Source organism: Lissotriton helveticus, chromosome 6 (assembly GCF_964261635.1).
Source record: "Lissotriton helveticus chromosome 6, aLisHel1.1, whole genome shotgun sequence".
NCBI lineage: Eukaryota > Metazoa > Chordata > Amphibia > Caudata > Salamandridae > Lissotriton > Lissotriton helveticus.
The window spans coordinates 1498957284-1498974795 of record NC_136067.1 but is presented as its reverse complement, the minus strand read 5'-3'; the positions used below and the strand labels follow the sequence as shown (position 1 = coordinate 1498974795).

General features: G+C 46.2%; 1 protein-coding gene across 1 annotated transcript in view; it reads left to right on the top strand.

Moving 5' to 3' along the window:
• Positions 1 to 2886: 2886 nt before the first annotated feature.
• The window catches only part of LOC144762757 (uncharacterized), a 408845-nt gene continuing 394219 nt past the window's right edge, over positions 2887 to 17512 (top strand). Inside the window, exon 1 of the mRNA XM_078648008.1 lies at positions 2887 to 3175. Within this exon, the coding sequence (XP_078504134.1) occupies positions 3100 to 3175 (76 nt within the window). The 5' untranslated portion in view covers positions 2887 to 3099. The remainder of the gene's footprint in view (positions 3176 to 17512) is intronic.

Sequence of the window (17512 nt, the reverse complement as noted above, 5' to 3'; positions counted from 1 at the left end):
CTGCGTGGGGCCCTTCTGCATTTTTCTGCTTGACGCGTCTGTCCGGTCACTTGCCCGTTGGCTGGTGGCCTCTGTGACAATGAAACCTTGAATCTACACCACTGGTCTGGTTGCTCCTGACTGGCCCTTGCTTCCCTGAAAAGGAGAAATCCATCAGACCTCGCTGGTCTGATCAAGAAGCCATCTTCGAATCCTGCGTGGGTTGCCTTTGCCAAGGCTTGTTGACTCCAATCCAGAAGCCGACACCGCCGACAGCGAGGGCCTTCGTGGGACAGTCCGTATCCAGCGCCTGGTCATCGTCGACACCTCCTGGTCCACGTGGCTGCAGAGACAAGCTTCACGACATCACCTGATTGCTTCACGACATCGCCTGGTTCCTTCCTGGTTCCTTCCTGGTCACTGGTTAGTGACCCAGACTCTGTCCCCTCTGCTTTCAGGTACTCTTCATCCTCGATCCGCCCTTGGTTCCAACCGGACACTTCCCTCCTGGTCTCCTGTAGCATCTTTCTTCAATGCTCCATAGGATTCAGCGACGAAACCCGACACACTTTGACACCTATGCACCCGCTTCCTGTGGGTGAGGTAACGCGAGTACTTCGGTGCTCCTGTGGGTATTTACTATCCTAGTGTCTAACTTTCAAGTAGCTTTCTCCTTGTCCATCCGGAAGTGACCTAAAAGAACTAGTTTCCAACTCTTTCGTTCCCATTCTAACTCTATGGTAACTCGCGTGTGTGTAAAGACACTTCACACGCATCCCGTGGGCCTCCTGCTCCCTATCCTTTGCTAGTACAGCGTAGCCCCAGCGATTCTCCAGGCCTGAGGCCTATCCTTTGTTCGTGATGTGGTTCTTATACCACTATTTTAGTATATGGTTCGAAGTGCCCCATGGGCATTACTGTATTTTGTGCAACTTATTTTATGTTGATTAAGTCTCTTGTTATGTGCTTGTGCCTCTGACCTCATCAAGAGTTCAGAGGATTAAGTTAGTAATTAAAACATATATATTTTCTATATATAACCTGTGTGGTGTCCTTTCATTTGGTATTAAAGGGATTGCATATGGTAAAACAGCTGGCTTCATATGCCCTCTTGAGTTTAGCCTAAGACTGCTTTGTCCATGCTACCACTAGGATAGCTGTTCTATAAGGTTGACTTTACAACCATCACCATAAGGGTGGTTTGGACTGGTGCAAGGTGCTCACTAGAATAGTGATCATCATATACCAGGCCAACTTCTTACACCTCCGTATACCATCCTTCGAGTAATGAACAAGTGGAGCGGTTCAATAGAGTCATAATGGGGTCCATCCAAACTGCTTTTACGATGGGTAAAGACTGGGAGAAGGAAGTACAAAGTATGATGTGGGCCTACCGCATCACCCCCACCAGCACAGGGTATAGCCCTTTCCAAATCTTGAGAGGAAGACACCCCTTCACCAAGGACAATGTAGCATGGAGGGAAAAGACAATCACTAGCAAGTGGTCTCCTGCGGTGGTGCAGCACAATCTAGAGAAGGCCCAGAGGATATATACGGAGCACTACAAACAGAAGAGGAATGTGAAGGAAACAGCCCTTGAGAGAGGGGAATGGGTGAGAGTAAATTAGCGGTACTAAGAAGAAAAGGAGACAGCAAATACAGTCAACCACTACAAGTGAAAGAAGTGTATGATAGAGCAGCACTGCTCAGTGACGGGAAAGTGTGGTCCCAAGACCGCGTGTCCAAATGCAACAAGATCCTACAATCGTCCCCGGAAGAGAACGGGAGGACACAACAAGACCAAAGAAGAAGAGAGGATGAGGGAAGTACCCATGCAGAAGAAGAGGACCCGGGAGCAGAAGGAAACTGTGAGGCGTCTGGAGACCAGGGAACACCTGAGATGGAGGAACAACATGGTGGGGAGAGTGTGACCCCGAGGAGAGAAGGGTCAGGTACCCCGAAAGACACGGTGGTGAGCCCTGCAGAGAATGGCAATGGGGAAGCCCTCTCCACTCTGGTAAGACGTACACGGACAGGCAAAGTGGTGGCTTCCGAGTCTTTGAACTGGGGGGAAGTTAGGCATCCCTCGGGACATTCAATGACTATGTTTCGTTTGTTAATAAAAAGGGGGAGATATGTAGAGTTGCGCTCTAGTTGTGAGCGTCTGCGCATGCGCGCAGAAAGGGAAAGTGTTAGTGAACACCGGACGGTCTCCTGCATTTATATTAATAAATATAAATAGTTCACCACAACCACCTCGAGTCTCATGGGTCATTGTTCCTGGCAAAATAAGCATCTTTACACTACCTACAACTAGACAAGCAAACCAGAGGCTCTGAACAATGGCGGGCCTCCCTTCACACATAACACATCATATGAATGCATATTGGCCAGTTGTAAAGGCAGTAAAAACAAACAAAGTTGTGAAATTGTGCAGTGCAGGTCATCCTACCCCCACCTTAATTACACAACAGCGAGGGTACACCCAAAGAGAATGTTCTTTTTGTCCCCAAGGTGCTTTAGCTTCTAATATATATTTAAATATGGGAAACGTTTTAAAAAAGAAATAAATGCTCAGGTGCATTATGTCAACATTAACGATGATCACAAGGGTAGAGGGGGTGGTGAGAAAAAAACACAAGTTGCATATCATTTCAAAAGCCTAACGGCGTTTTCATTTCAGTAAATATTTGTCATGCCTGATTTTCAAGCAGCACAGGAAAACAAATACGATGAAACCGTGGACAGGCCTACTGGCAAAAAAATGAAGCCTCCACAAGACTTCAGAAGAACATGCTTGTTTCTTCATGACGTGTTAGTTCGGCGTCTAAAACTTGATTTCATGTTACATACAGCTGAAGCGGAGAACTTTAACCAGATAACTTTACTCAGGTCTGCAACGAGAGACAGTGGAAGAGGTTTTCAGAAATCGCCATGTTGTAAATGACTTAATGAATTGAGTTGTGTGATTTCCCTCCCCTCGAAGGCTCCTCCCACCGAGCATTTCTATTTCTTGGGCAAGACTACAGTGTGACGCAGGTAGAGCGAATCCAGAACCTCAGGATTAGAAGACCGTTTTTAATTGTCTGGCCTACATGGTCGGAATTATTAGCCAAAGAAATGGGAAATGAGCCAGCCGTGTTTCTTCGCATTATACTTCTTTTCGTGATTGCAGCCCAACAGCTTCATGCAAATCGTAAGTTGCTGTCTATCAAATTCATAATAAACTCATTGGAGCATGCAAATACATATATTTATAACATATTTAACCATGGCAAGAGAAACTAGAAAAAGGATCGTTTTTGGCACATATCTATCTATCGAACTATCTGTCTTTATTTAGTAAATAACAATGCGATCCACATCTAGGAAATGCTCACGCGATTCAGTTTACAAGATATTTCACCAAAAGGTTACAGTAGTTACATTTACTTTTTCCAAACTGTTATTTTCTAGGAGAGGAGTACACACGCAATACTTTAAAATGTACTTTCAAAACTTTTTTAGTGATACATTATTGTGGTTCTATTAAAGCAGATAATAATTAAATTGTATTTTCCGTCTGAACGTGGTAACTTTTTAATTGAGTTGGTGATGTACATGAGACCGGTACTGCAATTACTTAATGTAAAAAAACTATGTGCGCTAAAAAATACAATTAAAAACACATTGCACATAGACCTATGAAAAATGGAAAATAGTTAATGAATCTCGACTGTATAGATCTTTATTTTGGTCAGGGCCGCTAGGGTTATGCGGCAGTGGAGCATCAAACTATGAGGCACAGTTATCTATATTATGGGTCAAAAAGGCATTTTATGCCACCTTATGCCACCTTAAATTAACACTCTCTCCATAGATGTAAAGTAAGAGTATATGTCCGGTTCGGACTCCTACAAATCAAATATAACCGTAAAGTTGCTACTAGTAAGTTTGCAGTTCTTTTAGGCATAAATCAGCCAAATATAATTCGACATTGTATTAGCAAAGCTCTCCACCTATGATGTCTGAGAACTACAAATTGAAAAGAACAGGGAAACTGACATCACCGAAGGAAAATAATACATACCCGAAAAAGAGTACTACTGAGAGCACAGAAATGGAACCCACAACCTGAGCTCCGTCCTCTTCTCTTTGTGCTGTAAGATACTGTAGCGCCAGACATCTGCTACAGTTATGTTGTACGTCATTTCTGTGTGTTTGAGACCTGCAATGTCTGTTGCGTTTTGAGTGATTCGAGTAACGTTCGATATGAGCGTATCTTTTTTTTTTATAATTTATTTACAAATTACATGTGTGTAATTTTCTACTTATCTTCAGCTGTTAGGTTTGCATTATAACAGGGTGATTTGCATTGGTATATGCAATGTCTAAAGTTATCTAATCTATTGTTTTTAGAAATGTTACTGGGTAATTTGTACTGGTGTCTGCAATCTCTTTAGTTCCGATTATTATTTTATTATTTTTTGTTAGTTTATTTTTACATTTCTACAGTTTTCTTTATATTGGCAATTGCAAAGTCTACAGTTCTATGACCATTTTTTATTTCAGTTTATTTTTCTTTTTTTTGGTCTAGGTATTTGTGCCGGTATGATTTGGTTTCATTTGATTTATTGAAGTGTTTTTAGCAGAACTGCCATTTGTATATATTTTCAAATAACGAACATATTTACAAACAGAAATATAACCTACATGGTTCTGAAAACGCTAATAGTGCTATAGAGCTACATTATTTTACATTTACATCATAAAAGACCTGAAGAGCAGTGATTTCCAAATCTGAAGAATTCAAATGTTGCTCAGATAGGAATTTACCTTAAAGAAATGAAAAGACAAGAGGCGTTTGGCAAAACAGGAATAAGTTGGATTAATTAAACGCCGAGGCCATGAAAGTCTCCACTGAATGCATCTGTGGAAAGTCTCTTGGCGTACAAAGTTTTGGCTGACATTATATACCTCTTGTGAGGTACAATAAAGTAATTTCTGCGTTCTAGAAAAAGCATTCCAGTTATAAATTAACACGTTTGTTTCTCTGAAAAGCACACAGATAGTGTGGGCTAGTGTGTATGTGCCCAGATGTCCGGCACGAGGAGCGTGTGAACACTACGTGTGATGTGCATGTCTTGTCCTGATTGACTGAGTGTTTCTATCTATATGTGGTATCTAGCTTTGTGGTATTTTTGGGGAACGCAAGCAGTTGGCCAAATGTGTTTTATTGGGGTCAATTTCCACAGACCTGTTTGTGGTGCAACTATCTATCTGTAAGCTCGATCAGGGTTTTACCTGAGTGCGTGTTTGTCTTTGGGCTAAGAGAGACCCCACCTGTGACCTGTCATTCAATAGGCATGGGTCTCAGGACCTGCCTGACCACGTATCTCTGACTCGGGGGTGATGGAGAGATCCCCTTGGGTAAATCATATGATACTAGTTCACTAGAACTCCTAAAAATAATATGGCAGTTACTGGTATAATTTTTGTCAACATTCTCAACATTGTGAGTACAGTTGTCATAGCGTACATTGACATTGTCTTTACTTATACTGGAATATTTATGCATGCCTAGATCGTGGCGTACATCAACATTGTTTTCACTGGTGACAATATTGTCATCCATTCATGGATTATGGCTTACATTGACATAGTACTGCCGGTATCAACACTGTTGTGCGGCCAAAGATTATGGAATACATTGACATAACATTTTTAGGTATTGACATTGTTATGTTGGCACAGGTTGTGGCATACACTGACATCACATTTATTGGTTTTGCCGTTGTCAGGCCTGCACATATCATGGTATTCATTGACATCGTATTTACCCATTCCAGCACTAACTACTAAAGTTTTTGCAGATGTTTTTATATACAGCACACCTTTGGCATGAGGACATTAGAGTGCTTTACAAGAGAACCAGATATTACACATTTCTAGGCTTTGTGATGATTGAAATATATGCCCGGAATGACAGGATGTCGAGCTGAGGCTGAGATTCGGGCCTGGTTCTCCAGTTCTGAGGTCAGTAGCTGTAGCCGTTATGCCACATCTCCTCTTGGAGTTATATTGCTCGTCTCTATTGAGAGTGTTTTGGAATTTTAACTTATTTGAATTGATTTGAATGCTCTGTTATCTATTATCCAACTTCTATTAGGCAAATGGCAGCGGGATAAGATACACCTAGGTATAATTTTGCACCGGGGTAATATTAACCCCTTCCATGCTCATGACGAGCTCAGCTCGTCATACAGTACAGTGCTCCTGTGCTCATGACGAGCTGAGCTCGTCATGACCACACCCGTTTTTATTGCTGTCCAGCACAGCAGAGGAATATGTGCAGCAGCCATGTGGTTAAGCATCTCACATTGGATCTGTCATTGTGAGATGTACAACTCTTCTTCGGACATAGAGTAATTTCTCTTTTAAAACTGTACTTAAAAGAAAACCTCCAAAACTATGGGTTCTTTTTAGTGTACGCTTAAAATCTGCTGCTTTTTGTATAAAGCTATTCACGACCCTAAAAATTCTCAAGAACAACAACTCTTTTTATGTGTTATCTCTGATTTTCAAAACTCCGCAAGCCCAAAGCCAGATTTTCACATGGTGGTTGCAACCCTTTGGAATTTAACTCACCATTGTAATTATATTTTGTATGTAAGGCTCACCAACACTATTTTGGTGCAGCAGAATCTCATAAAACAATTAACTGAAATAAAATAAAATGATGTTGCTTCTCCAGCTATATTCTATTATCCCTCATGAAAGAAACATGATACCTCATGTGGTAATGCACTAACTGCAGCACATCGAGATTATACCTTTAAAATTATGGCCATGCAGGTATCCTAATAACATACTCAAGCCTTGATTTACTAAGAATCATGCAATGTAACATTAAAAAAATCTGCAGTATTGCACAAACAGAAACTGTAGAGCTGCACACACTATACAACACCGTGATGGTGTTGTGTCCTTGGCGTTCAGGACTTATGATATATATATATCACAAACACAGTCCACTGAAAATGTAACTGCGATGTTAATGCTGGAGGGGGGTTTTCTATCTATGAAATAAATACATTTCTGCACGGACTTGCGGTGTGCGCCTGTTTGTGTCGGCTGACACATTTTCAGTGAACTGTGCTTGGGAAGTTTACGCGGTTCACCACCGTGTTCAGGAAGCACCCGAGGTGTGTGGTGCGACAGCGGTGATTCAAAACCTTGGTTCGGATATATATATATATATATATTCAAAATAGGATTTCTTTTGTTTCATCTAAGAAGTCATCCGGCACTCGAACATGGAAATCTTCAAATTAGGCTTTTATTAATAATATTGTAGCATACATCAACGCGTTTCGGGAGTCATGCTCCCTTGATCACGATGTTTGTGCCGCCATTCAATGCTTTCATAAATACACATGTAAGGCAATAAACACAGTAAAAGGACCATATAGGACTACACAAGTTGCCTGTTAAAAGAGCCGCCATTTTAACACTTGCAAGTTAAAAGGAACTGTTGTGCAATTTGCAATATACGATTAATATCTGTTTTGGCGCAAACCTTGAAAAACAGGGTATTCAATATAAATATTCCATCTTTAAAAAAATGTAAGTACAATATGAACACCATTGACAGTTGTTCAGGCAATAGAAATTCAATATATATATATTACCTACTGGCGGTTGCCAGTAGGTAGTTAGTTAGGACCAAGTTTCCATAGGAAGAGCATTTTTTGTTTTGCTTATAACATTGCTGTCGTCTGATGAATCTTCATGACTTTTTTCAAACTAATTCTTTGTTCATATCAGCTCATATGGTGAAAGTTTGGGGGTGATTCGTCAAGGGGGGCGGAGAAAAAAAGGGGTCCCAAAACGTGTTTTCTCTATGCAATTTCCATAGGAAACTTTAGACAAGGCTACAGGTCGAATAGGTGAACGGAATTACCCCAAATTTGGCAGGGAGAAGGGTCTTGGTCTAGAAAGCACACTTTTGTTTATTTGGTGTAAATCCGTTCAGTAGTTTTGGAGAAATATCGAAATTTACAGATATCAATATTTGGGAATTCTGCCATCTGATTGGCTGAGGTGTTACGAGCACAAGCTTGCTGCTTATTTGCTGCGAGCTGTTGCAACTAGGAAGTGTTGGCAGCCATTTTGTGATTCCGTTGAAACTAGTAAGGGAAAAATAGGGCGAAAAGAGTAGGAAACAGGAGGATAGGAGCACTGTAACCTCTGTGGGGGAGTGCAAAGCGAAGTAGTCACTCGTATCGGTCTGAAAGTGCGGTGTTGCTCTGAGTGACATGGTGCTGAGATGAGATGCTGCTACACTCGGGTATGAAACCGAGAGCCTAAACCGTGAGCTCATTGCTGTAAATTGATGTGTTCTGGTCTTTGTAGCATACATGTGCAAGTAGTGTTAGTAGGCATTTATACCATAGAGGGAGTGAGAAGCAAACTACTGACCCCTACCGTGCGTTTATACTATACCGGAAGTGGGAAGTGAAGTACTCACGCCTACCGGTGTGAAGACTCGGGGATCAAACCGAGCTGATTGCTGTAAAGTGATGGGCTCTGGGCGCTGTAGCATACTGGCCACTGTAGTATAACTGTGTAAGTAGTGTTAGTATGCATTTATACAGGGAGTGGGAAGCAAACTACTCACCCCCATTGGTCTGAAGACTCTGGGAATAAACCGTGAGCCTAAACCGTGAGCTCATTGCTGTAAAGTGATGTGCTCTGGGCGCTGTAGCATACCTGTGGAAGTAGTGTTGGTTTGCGTTTATACAATACAGGGATTGGGAAGCGAACTACTCACCTCTTCCAGTCTCAGGACTCGTGGATGAAACCATGAGGTCATGCTGTAAAGTCATGTGCTCTGTGTAGTATTCCAATGTAAGTCATAGTAGAATGTTGGTATGTAATGCTACTAGAATGTAAGTATGTAATGTTAGAATGTAGGGCTGTCATGAGGGGAATCTTGGGGAGTTTGTATACGGTGCTGGAGAAGAAGGTTGCCTTGCTGTCTGGTCCTGTTGGTGGCTGTTTAAGCTCTCTTGTTTTCCTGCAATAAATCTACTTATCAGATCCACTGCTGTCTGCCTCTTCACTACATAAATTTGGCGACGAGCGGGAGAAGGTAAAAAGGCAGCACTCACCAATATTATGAGCTTCCTTGCGTTCTGCTGAAGACCCTTTTTCTCCGTGAAGATGTTTCTACTCATCACAGGGTCGTTGGCTCATCGAACTATGTCATCCGACCTCTGGTAGGATTTATATGTTTTGATTTTGGGCTTCCTCTGCCTCTTCACTACACTCTGGTCGCTGTACTACACGTGTGCAAGTAGTGTTAGAATGCGTTTATACTAATTCTGTAGTTATGCAGTAACCAATGCATCATGGCCCTATGGAGTGCCATCTCCCAGGCGCAGCTCATACAATGTCCTGGGGTGTGCATCGCAGGACATTTATGTTTGCTATTGCAGGGCGAGAGCATGGCTTCCACCCTGTGATAGCAAATCCTTGTTTGCCTTGTTGAAGCGAGAGGTTGAAAACACTGTATCACTTCAATAAAGCGGATCCGGATGGTAAGAATTGAAAAAAAAATTGAAACGGGGTCTCACCCGTTCATTTAAATGAGCCCCCTGGTGGGTAATGTTCCGGGTCCAATCCTATTATTATATTGCGGGGTCTCTGCAGTACTGGGGAACTTAATCTCACATGTAAATTAGGTGCGGGAGGGCACAGAGACGTTTCGCAACCTAGGGATCGCCACGTCCCCGGGTATTGTTTACTAATTGTTCGGGGGGCTTCGAGGCCAACTCAAGTCTGGGGATTCCCACCCTCCGGGGCTTTACCTAAATATGCAGGATGGGCCTTGCCAGTCCCTGAAGCCTCGGTGGCCCTAGGCAGTGCCTTATTAGTTCTGTAATCACACGGGCAGTACTCATGGTGTTATAAAGTGATACACTCATAGAACCCTTGAAGTTGTAGAATTACCCAGGCTTAATTTTTAGGTCGAGCTGGAGAAAGCAATGCGAAGCATTGCGTCCAGCTCGACATCTAATGTTGCCCGCTTCCTGGGAATCTGAGACAGGGGTCGGGCACGCGCGGCGATTGGTGTCTGTGGACGCGCACGTCCAGGCCGGCGCCGTGCACATCTCCTGCCTCAGATTCCCTGAAGTGCGCAAACACACACATACACACATGCACACACACACACAGACACACAGGCAGGCAGACACACACACACGCGCAGGCAGGCACACACGCGCAGGCAGGCACACACACGCAGGCACACAAACACAGGCACACACACAAACAAGCGCACACACATGCACACACTTAGGCACACACACACGCACAAACGCAGGCACAGACACATACCCCACCCCACTCACCGGGCTCTTTTGTCACTGCGCTGTTTCAGGCTCCGTCACTCCGCCGCATCACACTGCTCCCGAACTTCCATTTTCGGGCCGGGGGAGAGGCATAACCGGAAAAGGCAGGTCTGATGGGCGGGGCCAGAGAAGGGGAGGCGGGCCTCTTACCCGCTGACAGGCGATGGCCGCGCTTTTGCATGCACAGATCTCTCCCCTATATCACTTCCTTATCCTTGTTTTTACATAGAGCATACAATACAGACGTAACTACGTTATCCCAATCTCCAGTCATCAAAACGTATTAATTTCCCTTTCCGTGTCGTTTTAGCAATACATCGTTTCTCGTGCAGCCTATGTTGTCATGCAAAGTTCGAGGTAGGGGGTGGGGGCACGAAAAAGGTGGGGAGGCATGAACGCGCATGCCCTGTAAAGTTCCTCCGAGCTATGGACTTTCTGGCAGCCCCGCCTCCTTCTCGGAAATCAGAGCCTTCTCTGACCAAAGACGGGAGACGCTGTATGAAGAAAGCACAAGGAAAACGAGGAGTCTGGGGGAGCCGGAGCGCGCAGCGGTGAAACAGGTGAGGGCAAGGTCTCTAGAAGTGACGCCACGTGCCTAATTGTTAATCGAATAGTTAATTGTTGGACTGGCCTACTTGTATCAGAGGGGGGAAACCTATATCCCATACAGACTGAAGTGTGCAACCCTAGGATCTCGAGAGGCGCTATTTAGTGAATCAAAGTATTTCTTTCAAAGACGTCCGTGCCACTTGGAGCACTAGCAGTCCCATTTCCGCCTTTGCCCCGCAATTTCTCAATAAACCCCATCCGCTCTCTTGCTGACAACATGCGCTTAAACATTGTTTGACGCCATGCATCTGCTGGCACCATGCATTAAACTTTCTTCTGCAGATAAAGGTCCAACCATTCTTTCCTAACACCATGTACCTAGAAACTTTCCTCACACCTTGCACTGCCTAGCCATGCTGACACGTCCAGTGACCAAATGGAATCCTGGCCTTACTATACAGTGGCATTAGTACTTTTCTAAGCACACTGCCTCGATTTCCCTAGGCACTGTTTGCACACATTTCCCGTCCCCTGCTGATTTTATGCCTGCCTTCTTGTTATCACTGTACCTTCCTTGCCTTCACTGACAACCCTTCCCACCGGGGCTGGACTGGAAGCTAAAATCAACCCTGGCAGAAATGTTCAAAGTAGCCCGGCATTGTACAGGGCTGTGATATAAATGGGTCATGGCAGACCATCCTGTGCCAAAAACAGCCACTTACCCTGCACCCTGCCGGGTAAGAAATTGTCAGAATTGCAAATCCAGAACGACATCGTCCCTCTGCTGGTACCAAACACCATCCACACTTTGCTTATACCATATCCTGACTGTATTGCCACATAACCAGTCTGCTGACACAAGGCCCTGTCACCCTCTGCTGCCACTAAGTTCCATGCAGGCATTGGTATCAGCCAGTTCCACTGAGTGCCAGTCCTGTACAACTTGCCATCTGATGCCAGCACGCATGCAACGCCATTGCTGTCCATTCACTCCTTGATGACGTTATAACTACCAGTTTACCCAAGGCCAATGTCATGCCCACCCCATCTGCTGACACCATGCATCAGGAACATCTGTTGATTAAACCCTACCAACTGCTCCTAATCCGCCCTCTGCTGAGGGTCTGCTGGCCCTGTGTTTACATCAAGGTCTATCTACCCACTGCTGGGAATATGCCTCAGCAACACTTTCTTGCCATGTTGTCTTGACAAATGCTGGACAGTTTTGGCACAGTTTTTAAGACTTAAAGCCCATTTCTTATTTTCAGCCCAGCCACTGCTAGCACTTCCCACCTCCCTGCTGACAGCCCCATTTTTAGGTCTGGCCCAGAGATAGCTTTAGGTTTGTCTTGAGCTTCAAGTAATAAAATGCATTAATAAAAAGTGCAAAGCTCTATACATATACAGTGAGGATTTTTGTCAGTATCCCTCCCAATGTGTTTATTTGTGTAGCTCTCATTCATATTTTGCTTATGCCCGCCACATCATAGGGCGGTGGGTCAGCCCCGTTTGGCCATTGTTTCTCTTACACGGTGAGTGATGGAATTTCTCATGATCACATGTGCACATCCTCCTAAAAATAACTGCACTTTAGTGCTGGGGTGGTATGCCAATACTTTACGTTGTCAGTGTTTTTATTCTTGATATTTATTTTTTGAGCCATCCTAGTGTCTTTAAAGTTAAAGTAATTCAAGCTCCATAGTACCCTATGTTTGTGCCAATCATATTTTCCCGCTAAATAAGTGTTTCTGTTCTAAGCACATCTGCTAGAAGCACTATACCACTCTAATAAAATGTTATGCAGTACTTGATGTTTTTTAATTTTGTTTGCACGCTATACCTGGCACCTTTTTGTATTTCTTGTTTTTATGTTTGGTGTATATGCTTATAATGAGAACAAAATGGCACCTGTTGGTCATGGTCAGGCCTAATGGCTAAGCCAATGCTTTTTGCTTTGCTTGCACCCTCCTTCCTGCCCGCAGACAGCGCTGCTCTCCCTTGAAATTAGCTCCGCCTCTACAGTTCATCAGCCTTTACAAGATTCTGTGGGTCTTTACATGAAATTAACTTTTCACCATAGGCTAACGTTTAAATATTGTACACCCACGGGGGGCGTGGCTTGCAGCCGAGGAGAATGGTCGCACCCTAAAGCGACTCCTCGGCCCTCGCTACCACACCGCTGTCTATCCTGTACTAGTGCTTCCAGGCCGCCCATAACAGATAGCCGCAAGACCACAGACCTTCCGGGCGCCCCTGCTGGGCCTCTGCTGCCCGCCAGGTCCTCCTACACGCCGGAGTTTGATTCCGACAGTCAAACCTCTCTCGGCCCAAGATGCCGGCTGCGGGCACCGAACACCTGGCAGCAAACTCCGGGGCCGCTCCTGACGCCCAGTAGCCCCACATCCCTGTGAGCAACATCGTCGAGTCTTGTGGGGGCGATTCCCCACCACATCCAATTGCCCCCCCCCCCGGGCGACGAGCAGCACAGTGATTTACGGGCCCTCCCTGCCGCCCCGCACCTACATTGACGTGAGTCCCCGGCTTTTGGCCTACTGCCGGGGACCGCCCTGCAACTACCGGTGGCACCCGGTTTTCTCCTGCTCAGCGACGCAGCGGACAGGCATACAGCCCCACTTACTGGACCACCTCCCCCTGCCTGACCACGTGGCCAAAACGGCAAGAAAGACTTCCGGGCCTCTTGACAGCCTGCTGGTAGGTGACCACACATCGACCTGAGCCTTACTTTGACGCGCTGTGAATGGCACTCATCCTACCTCCGCTTTGCGATGATCGGCCCTCCCTGGGTCGTTGACGCTGCCCAGAGGATATAACCTGGTGCGGTCTACACCCCACTCTACACCTTGAACTAGACTCTATGGTAGATACAGGGTGTCCCAGTGCCGACCTGAGTCCTGCCTCTGCGACCCCTCCTGTGGTTCCCGAGCGCTGCGGGAGAGGTGGTACTCGGGGGAGTCCTTTCACCCCTCTACGCTCGATCTGACCAGGAAGATGTGGTCCTTCCCCCCCTCCGTGGACCTGAGACTTACGTCGTGGGGCTTACAAGATTGAGAGTGGTGTTCCTGCCTCCCCTCTCCCTTGTGTGGACTGCTGTTTGCCCCCCGCCATCTGAGACCCTGTGGACTTGCAATTTCTTTCAGAGGCATATACTCCAGGGTACGCGAGGCTCGTTCCCCTGTACGATCGACGTGGGACCCCCCCTTCCAAAATGCGTGCCACTCGAGACTGTGTCGTTGCGACCTCCAGCAAGATCTGCACTTCACAATGGCCTTTGGTAAGGGGAATCGACCCCCCCATCCAAAGACAAATCAATACATTATCCTGGGGCTCTAAGGGGGAACCTAAAGACACTGCCCCTGATGCTATACCTAAGACAGCGACTCCCCTGCCACAGACGAGACTCCCCACCCTAGATGATGTCATGGAGGCGATCGCTGGGGTCCGGTCCTCATTAGAAACCCGTATTGACTCTGTGAATATAGAAGTGACGCTGTTACGCGCGGATCTTCGGAAAATGGATACCAAAGTAAAAGATATAAAGATCAAAACCTCAGCACTCATAGACGATACCTCCATTCTACAGGAACAAGTGACCCAACTTTAGAAACAACAGCAACAAATGGAGCTTCTTCTCGATGATTATGAAGGACGCGCACGACGCAATAACCTCCGCATCCTGGGTGTTCCGGAGCGTCTTGAAGAGCCGGCCGCCAACCTCTTTGTGGAGAAACTGGTCCTCCAACATCTCCAACCAAAGAAACTCTCCAATTACTTCTCCATAGAAGGAGCACATAGGGTCCCCGGGGGCAAGCCGAAGCTGGGTGCTCCCCCCCGCCCTATCGTGGCCCGCGTATTTAATTTTCGTGACCGAGATGTCATCCTCCAGACGGCATGAGCAGGGCCCCCGCTGCGACTTGACAACGCACAGATCATGATCTTCCCGAATTTCACTGTAAAAGTGCAGGCTCGTCGGCGCAGTTTCCTTGAAGTGAAGAAGGCGCTCCGCGCACAATCCATCAAGTACTCCATGCTGTTTCCCGCGAAACTCCGCATTGAATCGGAGGGCAAGACATGGTTTTTTGAATCCCCTGCTGAGGTGTGGGATTGGCTTGAAGGATGGCGCCAACCTAAGACCACTCAGGATCGTCGCAGGAAATCCGTAGATCTCTCTGACTCAGAGGTGCTACCTGAAAGTCAGGACCTATTCGCAGACGCCACTCAGGGTGAGCAGCGCATCACTTGATGAAGACTTATCCAGCAACTGGAGCACTCTTGCTCTAGACCGTTTAAGCTTGCACAGCCTGAGATGTTGTTCCTCCCCGTCATGCGATTCTGTGTTGGCTCCTTGGACAAATATCCACTACTTCCTTATCTGTCAGGACACTGTGTTACTGCCTGAACTATCCACACTGGTCTGGCGCTGCAACAGACTATAGTATTTTGACTCCACGGAAGTGACCTTCTCATTGGTTCGTGCCTCCGGGTTTTTTTTTTTTTCCAGATCGCAGCTATGAACTCAATCCTCAACTTCCACGACCTTCCTCTCTGGATTGGACTCAATCTAATGATCTGCAACGTATCCTGATCCATATATATCCTTTTCCTGATTTTGCTGTAATTGTGTATTTTGCTCCGTTTGATGTTTCTTCTATGACCTGTGAGTGGTATTACTCATGTAGATGGTTCTAGGATATGATAGCCTAACTCACCCAATGTCCTCGCAGTGGAGGCAATCCTTGGCCCTCTGGGCGGCTTATTGAAACATGGGAGAGTGATGAGCTTCATGCTTAATTGGAGAGAGAAACGCTACTGAACTTGACTGTCCTGATCCTATCGGGAGTGTGCATGCTGTTCGTATACATTAGTTATTGCTGCCGGACACTGCCAAATGTCTGAACTGATATAGATTGGGCCTCCAACGTGGGGCCGGCCGGGGGCCCACTGGGTACAACCGTCTATTTGACTCTCCTTATCCTCCTCTAGTACCAGCCATCATGGCCTACTCCGATTAATTCGTTACTGTTATCTACTATGTGAATACTGTTATTGATGCAAGTTGCATTTGACTGCACTAGACGATATCATCCTGTTAACTGCTAGCGAGGGCACCTATGGCTCTCCACGCACCCCATTGATGTTCTGGAGGGCGACAGGCACTCTGCCTAGTTAGGGAGTGGATAGTTTTAAGTCCGCGGGCAGGGGGGCAGGGAGGGGGGTTGGGGGGTAGGGATACCGGACGGGGGGAGGGTTTGGGGGGGACAGGGGTAGTTGGGAAGGTCGCTAAGACACTGTTATTGTTTCTGTTGTTGCAGCGCTACGCGCCCACACCAGTCATCCCGCTCTCAATGGGGGGGGGGGGGGGGTAGTTGAGAAGTTTGCCAAGTCAATGTTATGGTTTTTGGCTTTGTCCTTGTTTACATATTGCAGAGAGTCTATGAATATGGAGCGTACTACGCAGCGATCCACGCCTTCACGACACAGTCCACACTCACTATCAGACAATGCCGGCTCCCTCCTTAGAGAGAGATGGGTGCTTGAGAACCTAGCTCTGACGTTGCTGTTCTTTCTGACTTATTTCCTGTTTCCACGCCACACTGATATCTCAGGCATGGGCCTACCTACTCAACGCTCAACACTTTCACAAAGCACCCACTACCCAACGGTCGGCCATACCAGGTCCCTCACTAAACCCGCTATGGGCATACCCGGAACTGTCATCTTCTACAGGGCACAATTGGTGCCCCCAAGACCACTAATCCGCGCACACCCTCCGTCCTTTGAGCCACCATGACACCCCCATCAACGACAGCTCTCTCACTCATGACGTGGAACGTCAACGGCCTAGGCAATAGAATTAAAAGAGGGATAGTCATACAATATCTTAAACGCCATGCCCCAGACTTGGTTCTCCTCCAAGAAACACACTTGATGGGCAATGCATGCCAAGCACTACACCAGGGAGGCTATAAACTACTTGTACACGCAGGCTTCACCTCTGGATCTAGAGGGACTGGGATCCTGGTTCGGAATAATGTTGCACTGACATGTACAAAGACATGGGCTGACCCTCTGGGTCGTTTCGCAGTAATAGAGGCCAACTGGGAAGGCAAACCGCTAAATGTCATCTCGGTCTACATCCCTCCAGCCCTAGGCACGGCTGCACTGCAGGCCATGCAATGCATAATGTTAGACCTCCTGCAAGGACCTCTAATTATTGGGGGCGACTTCAACATGACAATGAATGATGCCCAGTACCGGCACCCCCAGCGGTCGTCACACCGACCGGGTTCTGACCTATCTGACTTCGCACAAACAATGGGGCTTGAGGAACTATGGGGTTCATCTCACCCGACTACTTCTTATTTCACACACTATTCCAACGCCCACAACAGCAGCTCTCGTATAGACTATCTGTTCTCACCAATCACTGACCTAGAGTTCTTTCGTCACCCTAAAGGGCTTCCCAGGGGAATCTCGGATCACTCCCCACTTACAGTAGAATTCACGCATCACCGCCAGAGACCCCGCGGCCCTATCATCATAACACCCTGGATCCTAAAAATCCCTGACAT